The sequence below is a fragment of the Hyaena hyaena genome, unplaced genomic scaffold, assembly GCF_003009895.1.
Source record: "Hyaena hyaena isolate Hyena2069 unplaced genomic scaffold, ASM300989v1 scaffold_256, whole genome shotgun sequence".
Lineage (NCBI taxonomy): Eukaryota > Metazoa > Chordata > Mammalia > Carnivora > Hyaenidae > Hyaena > Hyaena hyaena.
Window position 1 is genome coordinate 194,327 of NW_024080885.1, and position 18,006 is coordinate 212,332.

Sequence of the window (18,006 nt, forward strand, 5' to 3'; positions counted from 1 at the left end):
CACCGTTCACTGGCTGCTGGCTACTGACACGGTCTCTCCCTCCCCCAGGACAGCTGACTGAGGGCAAACATGGCTCTCTGAGTCACACAGCTCCCCTTTTCCGTACCCCTTCTTGCCTGGGGGTTTCAAGAACGAGCCTACTGCCTTTTCCCCCAGGGCCAGTGCTGCATCCTTGTATGACCTTGGGAGGTTCAGCCTTTCAGCCTTGTTTTCCTCTTTTATAAGGCAGAGATAAAAAATACCCTCTGTCTTGCTTACCTTCATCCTTAACTCACAGGGAAATGATCAGCATGGAAAAGTAAATGTTTCAACGATCAAAAAAGCATAACCCCAGAAAATGCCAAGCCTTAACCATCGTCACTATTCCAAAGTCGGAGAGGGCTAGAATTTCTTCTCATTGAGACAAGGCCCTGGCCCCAGTCCTCTATCCTGCCACTCTCCCAGTAACCACACTGCAAGTCCCCACCCCGCCATGATTCTTCCTCCTCCTGGGGGCCCAGGGGCGGCTTGCTCTTGCCATGGCTGTGGAAGACTGCCCTCTGCCGTCCACCTGATGCCTGACCACAGCAAGCCCTCGAATCTTGAATTCTGGACCAACATTGCCACCTGGTGGTCAATAGAGGCACTCTTGCCAAACTGAAGTACTTCAGCCCTGGTACCTGTTTGACCCAAGGTCCTTTGAAAAGGAGATAAGCCAAATTTCTCCCCATCTGGTCCCTGACATCCATCTCCAGGATGCACGCTGATCTCCCCATTCCAGGACAGGGCTCTCAGAGAAGTACATCAAGCTGTGCCCTTGGGGGATAGGGAGGGAGGAAGACGCTAACCAGCCTGACAGGTAAACAGCCATGTCTGTATTTGCATATTTTATTTTAGCATTCAATGCCACACATATCGCCTCTGCATTTGCCCCCACGGTGGTCTGGCCCTTCATGTACCCTATTTATCAAACCTTCTGGCCTCCACAGGTTACTCACAACATCTGCTGGTGATAAAAGACTTGGTGACATTTCTGTGTCCTTTCCTTTTCTGGACCTATAGTCCCTTTTGTAAGTGAAATTCAACAGGTAAAAACAGAGCAACTGTAATATCTCTAACAGGAGAGGGTGGGGGGTTCCCAGAGGGAAAAGAAAAGGGAAGGGAGAGGGGGCTCAGCATGAGACCAAAGGTGCAGAGCTTGGGCTTCTCCTGGAAACCCTGCAACAGAGTCCCAGGAAGAGGTGATGACAAAAGAGAAGTCTTCTCAAGCCTTGCAAGAGGAAGTGGACCCAAGAGACACGCATCGAGGTCAGAGAACGGCTATGCAGAAGGAAAGACAGCAAACCGAGCTGCAGTGAGTGCCTGAGCCCTGCGGCACAAGGCACAGGAAACAGGGCAGAGCCCCAGGACCAGAGCAGGGGGGGTTGGGGGGGGGTGCACAGTGCCAGCCTGAGGCTCTGGCAGTGCGGAGCAGCTGGAGGAGAGAGCACTGGAGTCACCAGAGGAGTGCGGCTGTCGGCTCCTAGGGCAGCAGCCTGCCTGCGTCTGGGGCACAGGGCCCAAGTCCTGAGCAGGTGCCTCACCCAAGCCTTGGCAGTCAGTGGCAGTGCCAGGCTGCTAGGGCTAACCGGGGGCTGGAAAAATAAAAGAGTGTTCGGGCTATTGCACAGACCCTGTACAAGAACCTAGCAAATGCTCTGCGCCACAGTGCAGGCCCCGGGTGTGGCTTGGTCCCAGGACCTGTCACTACTTCCTAAACCCCTCAAACACCCTCTGGCCCGAACCCAAGAGAATGTCCTGGGAGGTGGGGCTACAAAAGGAAGGGGCTGCCCCTGGGGGTAGGTGGAGCCCAGCGTTGGGGGGCGGGGGAGGGGGTGGTGGCAGAGAGGGAGGCGTGTCAAGGGAGGAGCTCAGATCAGGCAGGGGGTCGGCACTGGCAGAGGGTTTTCTCTGTTCATTCTGACTTGGCACCTCATCTGCACAGAACTTTTTAGAAGTCGGAGGGAGGAGGACACTCAGAGTGAGGTGTTGCCCTCAGGGAGGACTCTGGAATCCCCTGGACTCAACAGGGAGGGGGGAGGAATCCCCAGAAGCATCAGCTCCCAGGCATCTGAGAACCCTGGCTTGGACCCTGACCAAAGAGTGCTCCCAACTGCTAAATAGGCCAGGGGCCCCCTTTATCTAAGCTCTGCACCCCTTCCCCTGGGGTGTGCCCTGCCCCTCCCTAAGTCACCCCAAGGAGAGAGGAGGAAAAAAGGGAAGAGAAAAGAGGCATTGACTACAGAGGAAGGAAAAGGAAACAGCAGAGGAGGGAGGAGAGGCCACACAGGAGTGGGTGACAGAGGAGTCTGGAGAGGGCAGATCTAGGGCAGATCTAGGGCAGGGGGAGATAGGGAGAGGGCAGGCCAAGCATCCCAGAGGGTGCCCCAAGAGCAGGGCCGCAGGGGCGGGGAGGCGAGGGGGCGGGCCGGCCATGTCCCACGGGACCTACTACGAGTGTGAGCCCCGGGCTGGCCAGCAGCCGCTCGAGTTCTCGGGGGGCCGAGCGGGGCCCGGAGAGCTGGGGGACATGTGCGAGCATGAGGCCTCCATCGACCTCTCCGCCTACATCGAGTCTGGGGAGGAACAGCTCCTCTCTGACCTCTTCACTGTGAAGCCGGCACCTGAGGCCCGAGGGCTTAAGGGACCCGGAGCCCCTGCCTTCCCCCACTACCTGCCGCCCGACCCACGGCCCTTCGCCTACCCGCCACACACCTTCGGCCCTGACAGGAAGGCGCTGGGGCCTGGCATCTACAGCAGCCCGGGGAGCTACGACCCCAGGGCCGTGGCCGTGAAGGAGGAGCCCCGGGGGCCAGAGGGCAGCCGAGGGGCCAGCCGTGGTGGCTACAATCCTCTGCAGTACCAAGTAGCACACTGTGGGCAGACGGCCATGCACCTGCCCCCAGCCCTGGCAGCGCCCAGCCAGCCCCTGCGCGTCCTCAAGGTAAGAGCAGGTCTCCGGTCCCTGCCACCCAGGTGCTGGAGAGAGGCCTGTGCTGGTGCCGGACTCTGAGTTCCCCGCTTACCCTAATGAGTCTTGTGTTTGGTGTTGCTCTGTGGAACTGACCTAGCCCAAAGTCCTCTGTGCTCACCACCCGGCTAGGACCCCTCTTTGCTTCTCTGTGAATCCACGCTTTTCCTGTACCCCAGGGATTGGAACCCAGTGTGTCCCGCAGCCCCTGTGGCCAGCCAACCTGTCCTGACCTCAGATCCCACCAGCTTCTCTGCTGCCCATCAGCCCTTTCCTCTTGTTTCTCTGCCGCCTGCTTCTAGAAGAGAAAACACCCACTGATCGTAGGACTAGAGACTCGAGATAGACTGACGACAGTGTCCTCAGACCATGTGGGAACACGAAAGGAAGTTTTGGTCAGAGCAGGGGACCCTCTGCATGTGGCAGGGCAGTGGTTGTTCTTACTGAGAGCCAAAAGTTGGCTCTGGATCCCGTACCTCTTTGCCGCCCAAGGGTGCCCGTGCCACTGGGATTCCTGCCCTGCCTCCACTCTGCTTCCTGGCCAGAGCCTCACCTCTCGTGCTTCTGTGCCCCCTCCAGGCCCCTGTGGCCGCTGCCGCACCCCCCTGCAGCCCCCTCCTCAAGGCGCCGTCCCCAGCTGGCCCCTCGCACAAAGGCAAGAAGGCGGTGAACAAGGACAGCCTGGAGTACCGGCTTCGGCGGGAGCGGAACAACATCGCCGTCCGCAAGAGCAGGGACAAGGCCAAGAGGCGCATCCTGGAGACGCAGCAGAAGGTGCTGGAGTACATGGCAGAGAATGAGCGCCTCCGCAGCCGTGTGGAACAGCTGACTCAGGAGCTGGACACCCTCCGAAACCTCTTCCGCCAGATCCCCGAGGCTGCCAACCTCATCAAGGGTGTGGGGGGCTGCAGCTGAGCTGGGCTGGCAGACTGTGGCACCAGCCCCCAGCCCGGCCTGACCCTGCTGAGGTCCTAGAGGCCTTCACAGGCCGAGCCTGAGACATAGACCGTGGACAAATCGCAGCGGGTGGCAAGGGAGAAGGGCAGACCCCAGCATGATGATTCTTTGGCTGAATAAAATTGCACTATGACTCAGGAATGGGCCTGCACACTGGGCCTGGGCATTGCGGGGAGGGGGGCGTGTTGCATGTGTGGCATGGGGGCCTCAAGGGCGGGGAATGCACGTGGCTGGGACTGCATACCTCTCGGTTCAGGCACAAATAAATATCCAAGAATACAGATACACTGCCCCCAGCTCTCCCCTGACACACCACACAGCCAGGCTGTGTGTCTGTCGCTCTGCTCCTCTCTCCCCCTGCCCCCACCCCAACCCACTCCATCCGTCTGGATAATGAAGGCACCCCACCCCTGCAACCCCAGAGGCCTGGAGCAGCCTCTGGATATTTCCCTATCAGGGTTCTGTGGCTTGTGGGGGCATCGCAGCACCACCCAGTCCCTTTGCCTAGGCCTGCTGACCCCAGCACCTTGATATATAGGTCTGGGGGCGCCTGCCAGCTTTCAGATAGCTCTGCCACATTTATGGTCCTCTAGCTCTTAATCCAGGACTCGACCCCTTGCCTCCAGTTCCACAGCTTGAGCCCACCAGGCTGACATCCCCCCATGGCTCCTACTCACCCACTCCCTCTTTGTCCCTCATTCTCTGGGGCTCGGGTTCCCCAAAGCACTAGAATCTGAGTGCCTGGGGGAGGACTCCGTTGGGAAAGGCCTGAGACCTGTGTGCGTAGGAGAAAGTTGATAACTACGAGAACAATCCCCTGTCAGTGAAACCCCTTGGTTTTTGTTGTTGTTATTGTTGTTTTAAAGAGTTTTTATTTTATTTTTTAAATGTTTTATTTATTTCTGAGAGAGAGAGAGAGAGACAGCATGAGCAGGGGAGGGTCAGAGAGAGAGACACAGATCTGAAGCAGGCTCCAGGCTCTGAGCTGTCAGCACAGAGACCGACGTGGGGCTCAAACCCACGAACCGTGAGATCATGACCTGAGCCGAAGTCGGACGCCCAACCGACTGAGCCACCCAGGCGCCCCTGTTGTTGTTTTTTATTGTTGATTTATTTCTGAAAGAGAAACAGAACAGACGCACGAGCAGAGGAGGAGCAGAGAGAGAGGGAGACACAGAATCTGAAACAGGCTCCAGGCTCCGAGCTGTCAGCACAGAGCCAGACGCTGGTCTCAGAGTCACAAAAGGTAAGATAATGACATGAGCAGAAGTCGCACCCTTAACTGACTGAGCCACCCAGGCACTCCTACCAGTAAAATCCTTTATGCAAAGTATTCTTTCTTGCATAGAACTCTAGTCCAAGAGGCTCCATTTGAATTTCCCTCCAGTTCTTTCTAGCTGTGTGACCTGAACCAGTGACTTCTCTCTGTGCCTCAGTTTTGTTATCTGTACCACAGGACTAGTATTAGTACCCACCTCACAGTGTTGTTATGTTCATGGATAAACAGGGCCTGGCACATGGTAAGACGAATGAATATTTGCTAGAACTGAAAGGACCTCAAGATTTCATCTAAACTTCTCAGTTTGCAGGTGAGGAAACTGAGGCCTCAGGGAGGGAAAAGGACTTAGCCAGAGTCACACGATTGCTTATAGGCAGAACCAAAAAACGCTCCACAAAAATCACAGATCTCAAGAGGTGCTAGAAGAGACCTCAAGAGATCGGCTGGTGGGCTTTGGCCTCAGACAAGCAAGATAGTGTGAGCCACATCTTACAGATAAAGCAGCTGAGGGCCAGAGGGGATAAGAGTCATTCTCCTGAGGCTCTCTCTGTCCCTTTGCTGTGTCAGTACATAGCATTTGTCTCTACTCCGTGCTCACACCCTCCCCACAGAGACACACAGCACAGGGTGGGCCTGAGAGTCCCTTCAATAAGTAACCAGGAATTATGGGCACAGTGAGAGACATGAGACACAATAGGGGCTAGAGTCTCTCCTGGGCTGCCAGTGACTTGTAGGCCGCTGCTGAGAAGGCCCAAGTTAGACATTAAGGAATAACTTTCTGATAGGAGGGAAAGTCTGGATCTTCCCCGTCACCTCTCTCACCTTCTCCCTCCCTTCCCCTCATCTCCACATCCCCAAGGGCAGAGACTTCCTACATCTTGGGCATCCGTGTGCACCAAGCCGGCCTCACCCAGGACTCAGTCCCTTTCCTGCCTTTGCTTCTGTGTCCCTCAGCACCCGGTCGTACATCTCTTCCTGGATCCCACTGGCCCAGCTCTGGTCTGCGCAGACAGAGCTGAACCTCTATAGATGGTTTATTCCCTCATCTGTGGGGCCTCTTGAGTTTGTAAGGGAGGAGGCGCCAGTCTCTGTGGATGTCCGGGAGAATCCCGCACCTTCCTTTTAGCCCAGGGGGATGGGTTGCATAAGGGGGGTTTGTACAGAACATGGTAAGTGACTCAACCTCCGGATTTCCTCCTCTCAGCTCAAGACCACTGCCCCTTGACTTATTTCCAAGGTTCTGGGTGATGGGACCTGGGTTGCTTCAGCATCAACTCCATGCTTCTTTCCCACAGCTCTGAATTGGGCTTCCTCCCAGCCCCTCTCCATCTTCAGGGCAGGTGCTTGGCACCGGGGCTGGAGAAGGGTCCCAGCCGCGCTATGAGAAAAGAACACGCCTGGTCCCTGCATGACCAGAAGTGTCGAGCATGGCCCAATTCTCTGGCAGGTCACATCCCAGGGGGACAACAGGTAGCCAGAAGTCACACGTTCTGAATGAGGCTTTTAATCTGACCTCCCCTGGTTTGGGCCAAAGTAACTTATTCAAAAAGTATTTGTCGAGCATCTCTCCTGTGCCAGGCCCTTGCAAGATGTTGAGAACACGGTAGTGGCCGAGCCAGACCCAGCTCTTAGCTGAATGAGTAGGAAGAAAAGGGCAACAAGCAAATGCACTGTCTTCCTTTGCCCTTCTAGGTGCCCCCATCCTTTTTTTTTTTTTTAAATATTTTTATTTATTTCTAGGAGAGAGAGAGAGACAGCGTGAGCAGGGGAGGGTCGGAGAGACTCTGAAATAGGCTCCAGGCTCTGAGCTGGCAGTCAGCACAGAACCCAACGCGGGGCTCGAACCCACGAACCGAGAGATCATGACCTAAGCAAAAGTTGGACGCTTAACCGACTAAGCCACCCAGGCACCCCTAGGTGCCCCCATCCTTAGTCATCCTGCTGGGTTCCAGGCATGACGGGGCGTTGGAGGGCAGCAGGAGGGCAAAGTTGGGTGCTTATTCCCCAACTCTCTCCAGTGGGGGACAAGTACTGTCCACTGCTCTCCTCCACAGGATCCCTGCTCTGGTGGCCCTGGGGGCTGTAATAACCCCCCACTGCAGCGAGCCGGTTTCTTCATCTTGCAGGCTCTGTTAATCCCATTCAGTCACACCTTTACAAACACCTTTGGTCAATCCATTAATAACTCCATTTGGGGGAACCAAATAAATAAGCAGGAAGGGGGATTATTTTAGTTGGGGTGGTCAAGGAAGGCTTCTCTGAGAAAGTGACACTGGAGTTGAAAACATGTCAAGGAGGAGGCAGATGTGCCACATTGGGGCAGAAGGGTTGGCAGAGGGGAGAGCAAAGGCGAAGGTGCTAAGATGTCCGGGTGATCAAGAAAAAGAAAGAAAGCCACGTGAGGCTGGCTGAACGGAAAGGAGGAAAGGGATAAGCAGGAAAACACCTCCCTCCGTCTAGAATGGAATTGCATAGCATTCTCTTTCCATTCCCTCTGTGGGACAGGACAGTCCCTAAGAAACTGAGGTGTCACAGAGAGCAAGCATCCAGCACCCAACCCCTTTTCCAACCCACCCTCACCCCCTTTTCTGAGGGAAAGAAGAGGCAGAAAGAAGTGCTAGTCCTCAGGATGCGGTGACTTTAAGAAACCAGCAAATCAAGGTCCAAGCAGCTCACACGTGTGTTCCCATTGCTTTAGGCTCCGCAGTGGGCTCAGGCCCACTTTTCCTTCACGAGCTGAACTGGAGACCAGGATGAGAGTGCTGAGCTGTGAGACAGGACCTCAGGCCCCCGGGAAACGGCTGAGGAGAAAGAAGCCTATTTGGTGATACCGGGAAGAGAGAGAGGAAGCTGCCCAAGGTGAGCCCAGCCAAGGTCAGTCCTGCAGTGGCTGCTTGTGAAAGCTGCTCCCCTGCTCAGTGCACACCTCCCCACCCCACCCCCCATGGATTGCCACATGCCTGGGCCCCCAGGGCCCCCATCCCAGTGTTGCAAGATCCCGGTTGGGGTTGTGGGGGTGGAAAGGGGCCTCTTCACCTCCACCCCTACCCTGCACCAGCCAGGGAGGGGGCTATGGGATGCAGGGGGCTGTATAGGAGATGCTGAGGCAACAATAGCCAGGGCTGGCTGAGGGCCTGTGCACCTCCTCTCTGACAGGCCAGTCACTTCCTGTCACCCTCGCTGGCCCCCAGCAAGCAGACCTCTCTTCTCAGCCTGTGCTGTTCCCAAGTGGGAATGGTTTAACTTGGACAGGACTCCTGATGGTCCTCTATTGGCCACTCCTATAAGCAGGCCCTGCCCCAGAGAAACTTCATCGGCTTATGAGAAATTCCCTGAGGCTACCCTGCTGGGGACATGGTGGGAATGGCTGCAACTGGCCATCAATTCTGACTTCCGGAAGTAGCCCAAGGGTCCTAGGACTTGGAAACAGCCAGGTTCCCTAACAGGGAGAGCCCCACCTACCGAGCTGTAGCCTCGCCTTTGGTTTGAGAAACAGAGATCTAAGGTAGCTAGAGGCAAGCCGTGCGGAGTATGGATCCCCACCCCCCCACCCCACCAGCCAAACTTCATCCCGCGGCCCCAAACTGTCCAACCCTCTGTTGCCCCCCACACCTAGCACTGTTGCCCCTGGCCAGGCCATCCAGCCCTGCTGCAATCGGGACGGTTTGCAAAACGCCTGCTAGCTCCCCCTTTGTCACCATCTGAGGTTAAGACTGTCCTCGGGAGATAAGCCCAGGCCCCACCCGCCCTCCAGAGCGAGACTGCTGGCCTGCTGCAATCGGGACGGTTTGCAAAACCCCTGCTGGCTCCTGCTCTGTCACCATCTGAGGTTAGGACTGCGCCCCAAGATAAAGTCTAGCCCCGCCCACTGGCTCTGCCTGCAGACCTCTCAGGCAGCATGGCCCAGAGACACAGCTCCCAGGAAGCCTCCCTGAGGCCCAGCACAGAGATGCCTTCTGCCTGGGCCTCCCCTCCCTACCTTTCCGCTCCATCCCTAGCTATCACCCTGTCCCCGCACTGGTCATCTGCTCTCTTCATCTTCCAATCCCCATCCTTCCTGCCCCCTCACATCCCTCCTGTCTCCTCACCACACCCACTTATGTATTCATATGCTCGAAGAATACTTATAACACCTACTCCAAGCTGGGCACTTTGCTTGTTCTAGAAGCTACAGGATACACAAGGAGAACAGTCCCAGCCCTCATGGGGCTTAGAGACTCATGAGGGGGCAGACATTCGTAACACCACAAATAAATTGATAACTCAGGGGCACCTGGGTGGCTCAGTCTGTTAAGCGTCCGACTTCGGCTCTGCTCACGATCTCACGGTTCGTGGGTTCGAGCCCCACATCGGGCTCTGTGCTGACAGCCAGCTCAGAGCCTGGAGCCTGTTTCAGATTCTGTGTCTCCCTCTCTCTCTGACCCTCCCCTGCTCATGCTGTCTCTCTCTCTCTCTCTCTCTCAGAAATAAACATTAAAAAATAAATAAAATAAAATAAATAAATTGATAACTCTACATGGGCAGTGCTGTGTGGCAAAAGTAAAGGGGCCACTGGGACGGATGTTAGGAAGGGCACCTGAAGGTCAGGCAAGGCTTTTTCAAGGAAGTAACATGCAGATACGTAAAGGTGAGAAGTCGGTCTGGCGAAGAGCAGAGGTTCCCAGCAGATGGAGAAATGTACCCCAAGGCCCCAGCCAGGTCCTTCTTGGTCACTGACAGTGGCTGGGGGACAGACCAAGTCAGAGAGGGGCTGAGACCAGATCTCCATCTGAAGAGATCTGGAGCATCAGATGGAAGACCCACCTCCCAAAGGAGGAGGACATTTCCTCTCCTCTAAGGAGAAAGAAGGGACAGCAGGCCAGCAGCAGACACAGACACAGGTAGGACGTAGCAGGCTGTGGCCAGTTCTGTTTTCATCATGAGAAGAGGTGACTGCCAGCGGCTAAGCAGGAGGCTCTGAGAAGCAGGCTCCAAGGTGTAAAGACCCAGGTGCTGAGAGGAAAGAGGACTGAGACTGACCGGAGACGGTGCTGTTGAAGTCGATGATGACAATGAAGTGACAACAGGCTATTCTCTTGGGTGATTTCCCTCGGTGGCCCTTAGCTGCTGGGCACAAGGGTGGAGAAGTCAAAGTTGGGAGGCAGGATGGACAGCATGGGCAGTGAAGGGGGCTTGGGGGCACCTTTGAGGGAAGGATTTGGTGATGAGCATGGAACCCAAGGCTGAAGATGAAATGACAGGAAAGGCCAGCGGTTCTTCCATGAGCCCCTAGAACAGCTGCAGTAAGCGACTTGAGCAAACAAACCGTAAGGAAAGGAGATCATATCAGAGAGCACGATGTTTGATTCAGTTATTTCATAGGTGCTGCAGTTTCTGGTGATGATAAGGCTCCTGGAAGTGGCTTGTGAAGGTGGAATGGAGAATGTTAGAGACGGGCAGGGGAAGGAACTGAGAGGTCAGGGTGCTGGACGGAGCATCCACACAGGCAACCCCACCACCCAGACATCCTCTGCTCAGCCCCATCCTCTCCCACACCCCTTCCTCCTCAGCACCCTCCCTCCCAGTCCCTAATTTCCTCCCTCTGCACCCTCTTCTCACCTCTTCCTCTCTGGGGTCTGCCCCACCCTTTCCCACGCCTCATCCTCTTCCTACACTGCTTCCCCCCAATCTCCACCTGTTCTCCTTGCCCCCCTCTTTCTCATCCTGCCCCCCCCAATTGATCACGATCATGCTATGGCCTTGAGAACACTGTTGCATAGTGGGTTAAACCCCACGTTTGCCACCTCCTCACGTGACTGATTTTGCTGTCACTCGGTTGTAAAATTGAGGTATTTTATAATAATACCTACCCTGGAAGGTTGCTGGAAGGAAAACGTGAGTCTAAAGTTCTTGGAAGATGTCTGGGCACAAAGAAAATGCTCAAATGACTGTTATTCTCACCCTCTCTCCTTACCTCCTCTCTCTCCTCCCAGCCACCTTCCCACCTCTATTATCCCTCTGTGCCTACTTCACACCTCTTCAAAGAGGCACAGGCGAATCAGACTCAGCCCCTGCCCACAGTCTAGCAGGAGAATGAGCACAGAAATAAATGTCAGGAGAATATAATAAGCGCTAGACGTGCAAGAGCCATTATTGGAGAACAGAGGCTATGCAACCACCTCTGCGTGGGGGAGTAAAGAAAAAACTCAGCAGGCGGGCCCTCTCAGCTGGCTCTAGGAGGATGGGGAGGAATGTGCCAGGCAAAGCCAGGAAAGAGGTATTCCAGCGGAAGAAACATGAGGTGTTTCTTGTGCGGTTTCTGGTGGAAGGTACGAAGTTCTGCATGCATGTGTGAAGTTAGGATGAACCCCGGCTCTGGTGGGGGCGCTCCTCCTATGCACGGCCACAAGGGGGCACCAAAGTATCAGGAGTGGCTGCAGAGGGGCCGGAAAACAGAGAGCCACTTGGACCTTGACTCCCTTGCTCCAAGCCTCACCACCAGGATTTTCCCCAAATGGGCTGCCAGGCCAGAAAAGAGGGAGTCTGACAACGTGCAGAGTAGGGTTTGTCTTAGAAAAAGAACAAGAGTCCCCTAAAGATTTGTACACATGCTGATAAGAACAGAACGGGTCTCCAGTGAGTTGGAAGTGTCTCTGGAATATGTACCTTTGACGCGACTTGGTATTTACCACGAGCGTGGACACTGTTCTCAGCTCTTTACAAATCTTTGCTTTCTCCTCAGAGCAACCTTGTCAGGTAAGTACAATCATCCTCCTTTTGCAAATGGGAACACGGAGGCATTGGGCCAAAGTTACGTGGTAGAAAGTAGCAGAGTTGGTCTGGCTCCAGCATTTTGTGGCCTCCCTTTGTAACTGCCATTCCAGCCACAGCTGTGGTGTGTCAAAGTATCGAGTCCAGCCTCCTGAGGAAGTCAGCAGCCCTTCTGGAAACTCTCATCCTGTCAGGAATTAGCTGTGTTGCTTTATGTCATGTCACCCCTGACCAGTTTCCTCAAAAGTTAAACAATGGGGTTAGGTTCTGTTCCTTCATCCACAACACGGGCAGATGACTAGGCCCTCAGGACTGTGCTGTGACTACAAAGCCAGTCAGGAAGCAGGCTTACCTTGCAGGAGTGGAGGATGTGAACGTAAAGGGAAGGGAAGCTGCTCCTGTGTGAAGTGGGCCTCCTCCCCTCCTGAGAGTGTGGAATTTGGGCAGGAGGTGTTAAGTAAGAAAGGCTTCCCAGAGTAATTATAGGGGAGGTAGGAACTAACCAGGCGGGAAGGGAAGGAGAGCAGGGGAAACAGGATGTGAAAGCACAGCGTGAGCAAAGAAAACAGAGGGACCTTCAAGAGCTGGTGAGAACATCTTTGAACATCTTCTCCAGTTGACTTTCCCTCGCAGCATGCCTCTCTGTGAAGCCTCACAGAGCTAACACAATAGCCTCTCCTAGGAGGTGTCAGTCAACCAACATGTGCTTGTTAAGCGCCTACTAAGTACTCTACACGGATGGGGGTGATGCCTAAAAGTCTTGCAGTCTAGTTAGAGTCCACCCAGTTCTGATATCGGGGCTAGTGCCATGCAGAAGCCTTGTTTGCCCATCCCCACTGAGATAAGTAGGCATCTGTGACGCACAGAGTGCCCCCCCCCCCACCCTTGTATTAACACCATTTTTTTTAGTTCTGGGAAGGTTGTCCACTCAGAAAGGCAGGGGAATTAGGGTGAGAGATGAAAGAGGGTTAGGAAGGGCTCCCAGATGGGGCAGGCTCCTCTTTGGAAAGATCAGTTGAGGCCTTAGGAATAACACTGCCCCTCCCTGCCCCCCAGCTCTCCACTCTGGCACCCCCACCCCCGGGGGGGGGGCGGTAAGGAGCTTTTGTCTTTGTGGTTCACATCCGGCCTCCTGGGGGTAACTGTAGATTTAGTCAACAATACTAGAATCTTTTTTAAAATATGGGCAGGAGTGGTGGAGAGGGTATGGAGAGAGGTAGTAAAGAGAGGAAAGCCAGAAGTAAGTGAGGCAGGGAAGAGAGGAGCAGAAGACAGGATCCAGGGAGGGTTAGGAGGAGCCACTTGCGAGATGCTGCTGCTGCTGCTGCTGCTGCTGCTGCTGTTCCTGGGAAGTGCCACAAGCAGATGCCTCCACGATGAGACACAGAAGTCTGTGAGCCTGCTCAGGCCCCCTCTCCCACAACATGCCCCAGACTTCCGCTCTTCCTCCTTCAATCACAGTGGCTCTCGTGATCCTCAACCCCTGAGGATCCAAACCTGCTATATCAGAGATCCTGTATCAGATGGAGTTTGGGATCCTGAGAGAGTCAGAATGAGAGGGGAACCTCGAGCCCTGGTGGCTGCTAGACAGGCGGCTAGGCGACTCCAGGGTGTCCTTGCAGGTAAGTGGGGGAACCAAAGGGAGTCAGATAGGGCTGAGGGGCAGAGGGCTACAGAGGAGGACAGCCAGAGAAAAGGAACTCTAAAGATGTTGAGGTGAAATTGACCTCTTGTCTTTTTAAGTCCCTCCAGTGCAAGGGCCCCTGCTTCTGAGTCGAGACCCTGCACAGTACTGCCATGCTGTCTGGGGAGATCCAGACACCCCAAACTACCACAAGTGAGTTCAGGTCATTGAGAATGTATACAGTGCCTCTTCAGGGGTACCCACAAATGTCTCCAGCTCACCTACAGGTATTCATTCTTGGCAGGTGCAGCCTCTTGAACCCAGAGTACAAAGGAGAGAGCTGCCTGGGAGTAAAGGTGAGATGTGGGGGGACCTGAAGATCTTTGGCCTGCCTAGACTTCTCCAAGACCATTATTAGTACCAAAATTGCGTAATGTCCTTCCTAACAAATGCATATTCCTAAGCCCCTTCTCACCCTGGCAATTTACAAAATCAGAGATGGGGAGGAAAGGTAGCAGGAGTCCTTATTCTGACCAGCTGCCTACATGACACTAGGGCAGACTAAAGATAGAGACTGTCCACTCCTCACTCCTAGTACCAGTTTCCTATTGTCCTCATCTGCTAAACTAGATGCTGCTTTCCACTCCCCACCAGATCCCTGATGCCCATCTCCGTGGTTATGCATTGTGGCCAGAGCAGGGTCCCCCACAACTGGTCCAGCCAGATGGGCCTGGGGTCCAAAACACTGATTTTCTCCTGTATGTGCGGGTTGCCCACACTTCCAAGTGCCATGGAGAGGTGAGGCCCTAATCAAATCCTTTTCCCTGTTCTTCCTCTCCTAATCTTAAATATCCTAGGAAGGGGGTAGGGAGCATAAAAGCAATTTTTATTAAATTGTGCTTATTTGAGGTAACTTGGGTCATGTTGATGAAGTTTGGGTGGGAGTTAAACCCCTTCATGCCATCCCTTGGGACCATCCCTGTTGAGTTCCATGAGTGTCTATTTTCAAGAAGATTTCTTCTATGTTCCCCCACATCCCTGCTTTCCACCTCTACCTTTCCTGGCCCATCCACAGCCTTCTATCATAGCCTATGCTGCCTGCTGCCAGCTGGACTCAGAAGACAGACCCCTTGCTGGTACCATTGTCTACTGTGCCCAACATCTCGCCAGCCCCAGACTCAGCCATAGTGACATCGTCACGGTGACTACTGCATGATAAATAGGAAGATGCAAACAGGTTGGGGAAAGGGGGCAGGTCACTTAGCTTCCCATGAAGTGGAAGAATCTATTAAGGTTGGAGGAGAAAGTGCCTCAAACTCTAAGAAGAGCTGATTGGGCAGAGGGGCTATGGAGTGGCCCGTCAATCTGCTCCACACCCAGTCCCCTCACCATGCGGTCATTTATCCTTAGGCCACACTACATGAACTGCTCCATGCTCTGGGTTTCTCTGGACAGCTCTTCAAGAAGTGGCGGGATTGCCCTTCAGGCCCCAGGGGTAAATGAGAGGAATGTCAACGAGAGGGGATCACTACCGTCCCTCCAACTCTTTCCTTCCAGTTCTGCTCCACCCTTTCTACGTTTTCCTCTCCTCATATTGCCTTCTTCCCTTTCTGCGCTCAGTTCCAGAGAACTGTTCTACAAGACAACAAGTCACAAGACGAGATGAGTGGGGACAGCTGCTTCTGACCACCCCAGCTGTCAGCCACAGCCTGGCCAAACACTTGGGAGTGCTAGGGGCTTCACTGGGTGTTCCCTTAGAAGAAGAGGTGAGACTGAGAACATCTCGGGGTGCTGGAAGGAAGAGGGAGTCACCAGGTGGCAACCGGCTACCTCTTCCCTAGGGCCCTTTGTCTTCACACTGGGAGGCCCGACTGCTCCAGGGTTCTGTAATGACCGCTACCTTCGATGGTGCCCGGCGCACTCGACTCGATCCCATCACTCTTGCTGCCTTCAAAGATTCAGGCTGGTACCAAGTCAACCACAGCGCTGCAGAGGAGCTGCTGTGGGGCCGGGGTGAGAACAAGAGAGAATTGCAGAGGCACACTCACCACCCCGAGTCAGCTTGGGGGCAGTGAGAGAGGTTGGAAGGGGTGTAGCCAAAGCATAAGCATGGTCAGTGCTGAGGGGTGTTGGGGGCTTCACTTGTTCTGAGGGTGCTCTCTCTCTTCCCACCTCTCAAGCAGGATCTGGCCTGGAATTTGGCCTGGTGACCACATGCGGGGCTGACTCCTCAGACTTCTTCTGTACAGGCAGGTGTGTGTGCTGAGTGGTTGAGGGGCCATACAGCTGTGAGGGATCCTAGTGTCAGCTGCCATCCCTTCCACACAGCGGACTGGGTTGCCACTACCTGCACCTGGACAAGGGAAGCTGTTCCTCAGACCCTGCTCTGGAAGGCTGCCGCATATTCAAGCCCTTGGCCAATGGGGTGAGACCACTGGAGAAGAGAGAATGGAAGTGAGTGGGCATGGAGAGGAGTCAACATCTACGGCATCTAGACAAACACTATTCTCCCTCTTGTCCCACCCTTCAGAGTGAATGCTGGAAGAAGGAAAATGGATTCCCACCTGGGGCAGACAACCCCCATGGGGAAATTTACCATTCCCAGAGTCGTTGCTTCCTTGCCAACCTCTCTTCACAACTGCTCCATGGGGACAAAACCAGGCAGCTCTCTCAGATCTCATACCTGAAGGAAGCTGAGCTGACTGGCCGCTGCTACTTACATCAATGCACAGAGAGGGGAGCATACAAGGTGCAGGTAGAGGGATCACCCTGGGCCTCATGCCTTCCTGGAAACGCTATTCAGGTGGGTATCATAAGTGAAAAGCTATGTAGTCCCTTGGCAAACGGAAGTTTGAAAGTGCTTGTTTGGTAGTACTATCCAACCTACTCAGATGTTCATTTTTATCTGAGTACCCATTGAGTCTGTGACTCTGATGTAGATTGTACAATCCCCTTAGAAGAAGGGCTTGAGCAAACAATTGAGGTCATAACTATGCCCTGCGATGTATTTCCTTGCAGATACCTGGGTACTATGGTCTTCTCTTCTGTCCCTGGGGTCGGCTGTGTCAGACGAATGAAGGTACCAATGCTGTTACTTCCCCACCTGTGAGTCTTTCCACCCAAGACCTGTTATTCTATCTCTCTTTACAATTAGCTGGGCCCCCAGGCCACTCTGTGGGGAAGGAAACACTAGAAGAGCTGACTGAAGCCGTACTACAGGCTCTGGTGAGCAGAGAACCCGCTGGCAGGTAAAGGGACAGTTCAGACTGGGGATTTATACAGCAGGCCAGGGGGACTGCTTAAGTCGGTTACTTCACCATCTCCTCTGAAGACTTTGTCCCATTCCTAAGCCTGCACCTGTTTCAGGAGATAGACTCTTCCGGGGACTCTACCTCCCTTAAGAGATCCAAATGTCCCTGTAGGTGCTATTTCCACAGCCCCTCCACTACCACTGGTCTGGTGTTCACTGTGTACATGTGGAAGTCCTCTGGCTGCCATGGGCCCTCGGTTGGTATGCTACACAGGGCCCTGGCCCTGAGTCTCAAGCAGCAGCCCCTAGAAGTGTATTATGGAGGAGCCAGCTTTACCACAGAACACAGCAAGTAAGACAATACTAAGTAGCTTTCTTTCAAATTCCTAAAGTCCAGATGTTTGAAATTGCATTAAGCACTCGCTCATATGGGTTATTTCGGAATACCAGTGTGATCACCTCAGACCTATCACCATGTGACACCTTTCCTCCAATAATGGAGTTCCTCATCTGTAGGACACGGGATCCTAGTCCTCTTCCTTCCTAATGTATTAACAGGCTACTGTATTAGTTACCTAAACACCATAATCTAACCCTTTCCTTGAGCCATTTCCCTCACTGCCGTTAGGTCTCCTTCCAAAAATTTAAGTTGCTAGGAGACTTGGATCTTGGTGTTTTTCCTACTTTCAGGTTCTATATTCCTCTGAGTTCCTGTGTAGTTGATTGGATGAAGCAGGCTTTCATGAGCTCTGTGTATTATAGGGGTAAAGCCCTTTACTTCCTAAACCTGAGCATTATTCCAAGCCAAATATTACCTCTATGTTCCTAGGTCGCTGGTTACCTTGGACCGTAATTCCTCCATGACTCATCTAGGGCTGTCCGTGGGGGTCTGCCTAACTCTGCTTATCCTGGTGGGTACACTGGGAACCATGGCCTATCAGAAAAGAGCTATTCTTCAGGTGGCACCATCTGCCCCTCACCATTCACCAGAGCTCCAAGACACAAGGGGCCCAGCTGAAGGAATAAGAGAGGTGTGATATTACCCAGACTATGACAGGGTAGATAGGGCAGATTATTTCTTGGAAGACAACTGGATGGAAAGTCTATACTTTTCTCAGAACGCCTCTTTCTCCATGTATCAACCTTATTCCAGCCTT

General features: G+C 53.9%; 2 protein-coding genes and 1 long non-coding RNA gene across 3 annotated transcripts; 2 read left to right on the forward strand and 1 right to left on the reverse strand.

Moving 5' to 3' along the window:
* The first annotated feature begins 2,452 nt into the window (after positions 1–2,452).
* CEBPE (CCAAT enhancer binding protein epsilon) lies at positions 2,453–4,083 on the forward strand. The gene is made up of 2 exons (XM_039245231.1): positions 2,453–2,962; positions 3,569–4,083. Exons 1-2 carry the CDS (start codon positions 2,453–2,455, stop codon positions 3,902–3,904), a joined length of 846 nt encoding a protein of 281 aa, XP_039101162.1. The 3' UTR covers positions 3,905–4,083.
* A 3,781-nt stretch (positions 4,084–7,864) lies between these two features.
* Positions 7,865–17,481, reverse strand: LOC120240491. The gene is made up of 4 exons (XR_005530639.1): positions 17,425–17,481; positions 16,622–16,659; positions 15,500–15,599; positions 7,865–8,026 (listed from the first exon to the last, which is right to left on the reverse strand). It is a non-coding gene; the product is annotated as an uncharacterized LOC120240491 (long non-coding RNA).
* On the forward strand, positions 13,285–17,956 carry LMLN2 (leishmanolysin like peptidase 2). The gene is given in 14 exon segments (XM_039245242.1): positions 13,285–13,597; positions 13,728–13,812; positions 13,904–13,955; positions 14,254–14,440; positions 14,574–14,800; positions 15,010–15,094; positions 15,220–15,365; positions 15,441–15,612; positions 15,783–15,852; positions 15,928–16,024; positions 16,130–16,402; positions 16,618–16,847; positions 17,022–17,201; positions 17,679–17,956. Coding segments are annotated over 14 exon segments (2,325 nt in total). The 3' UTR covers positions 17,887–17,956.
* Positions 17,957–18,006: the final 50 nt, after the last annotated feature.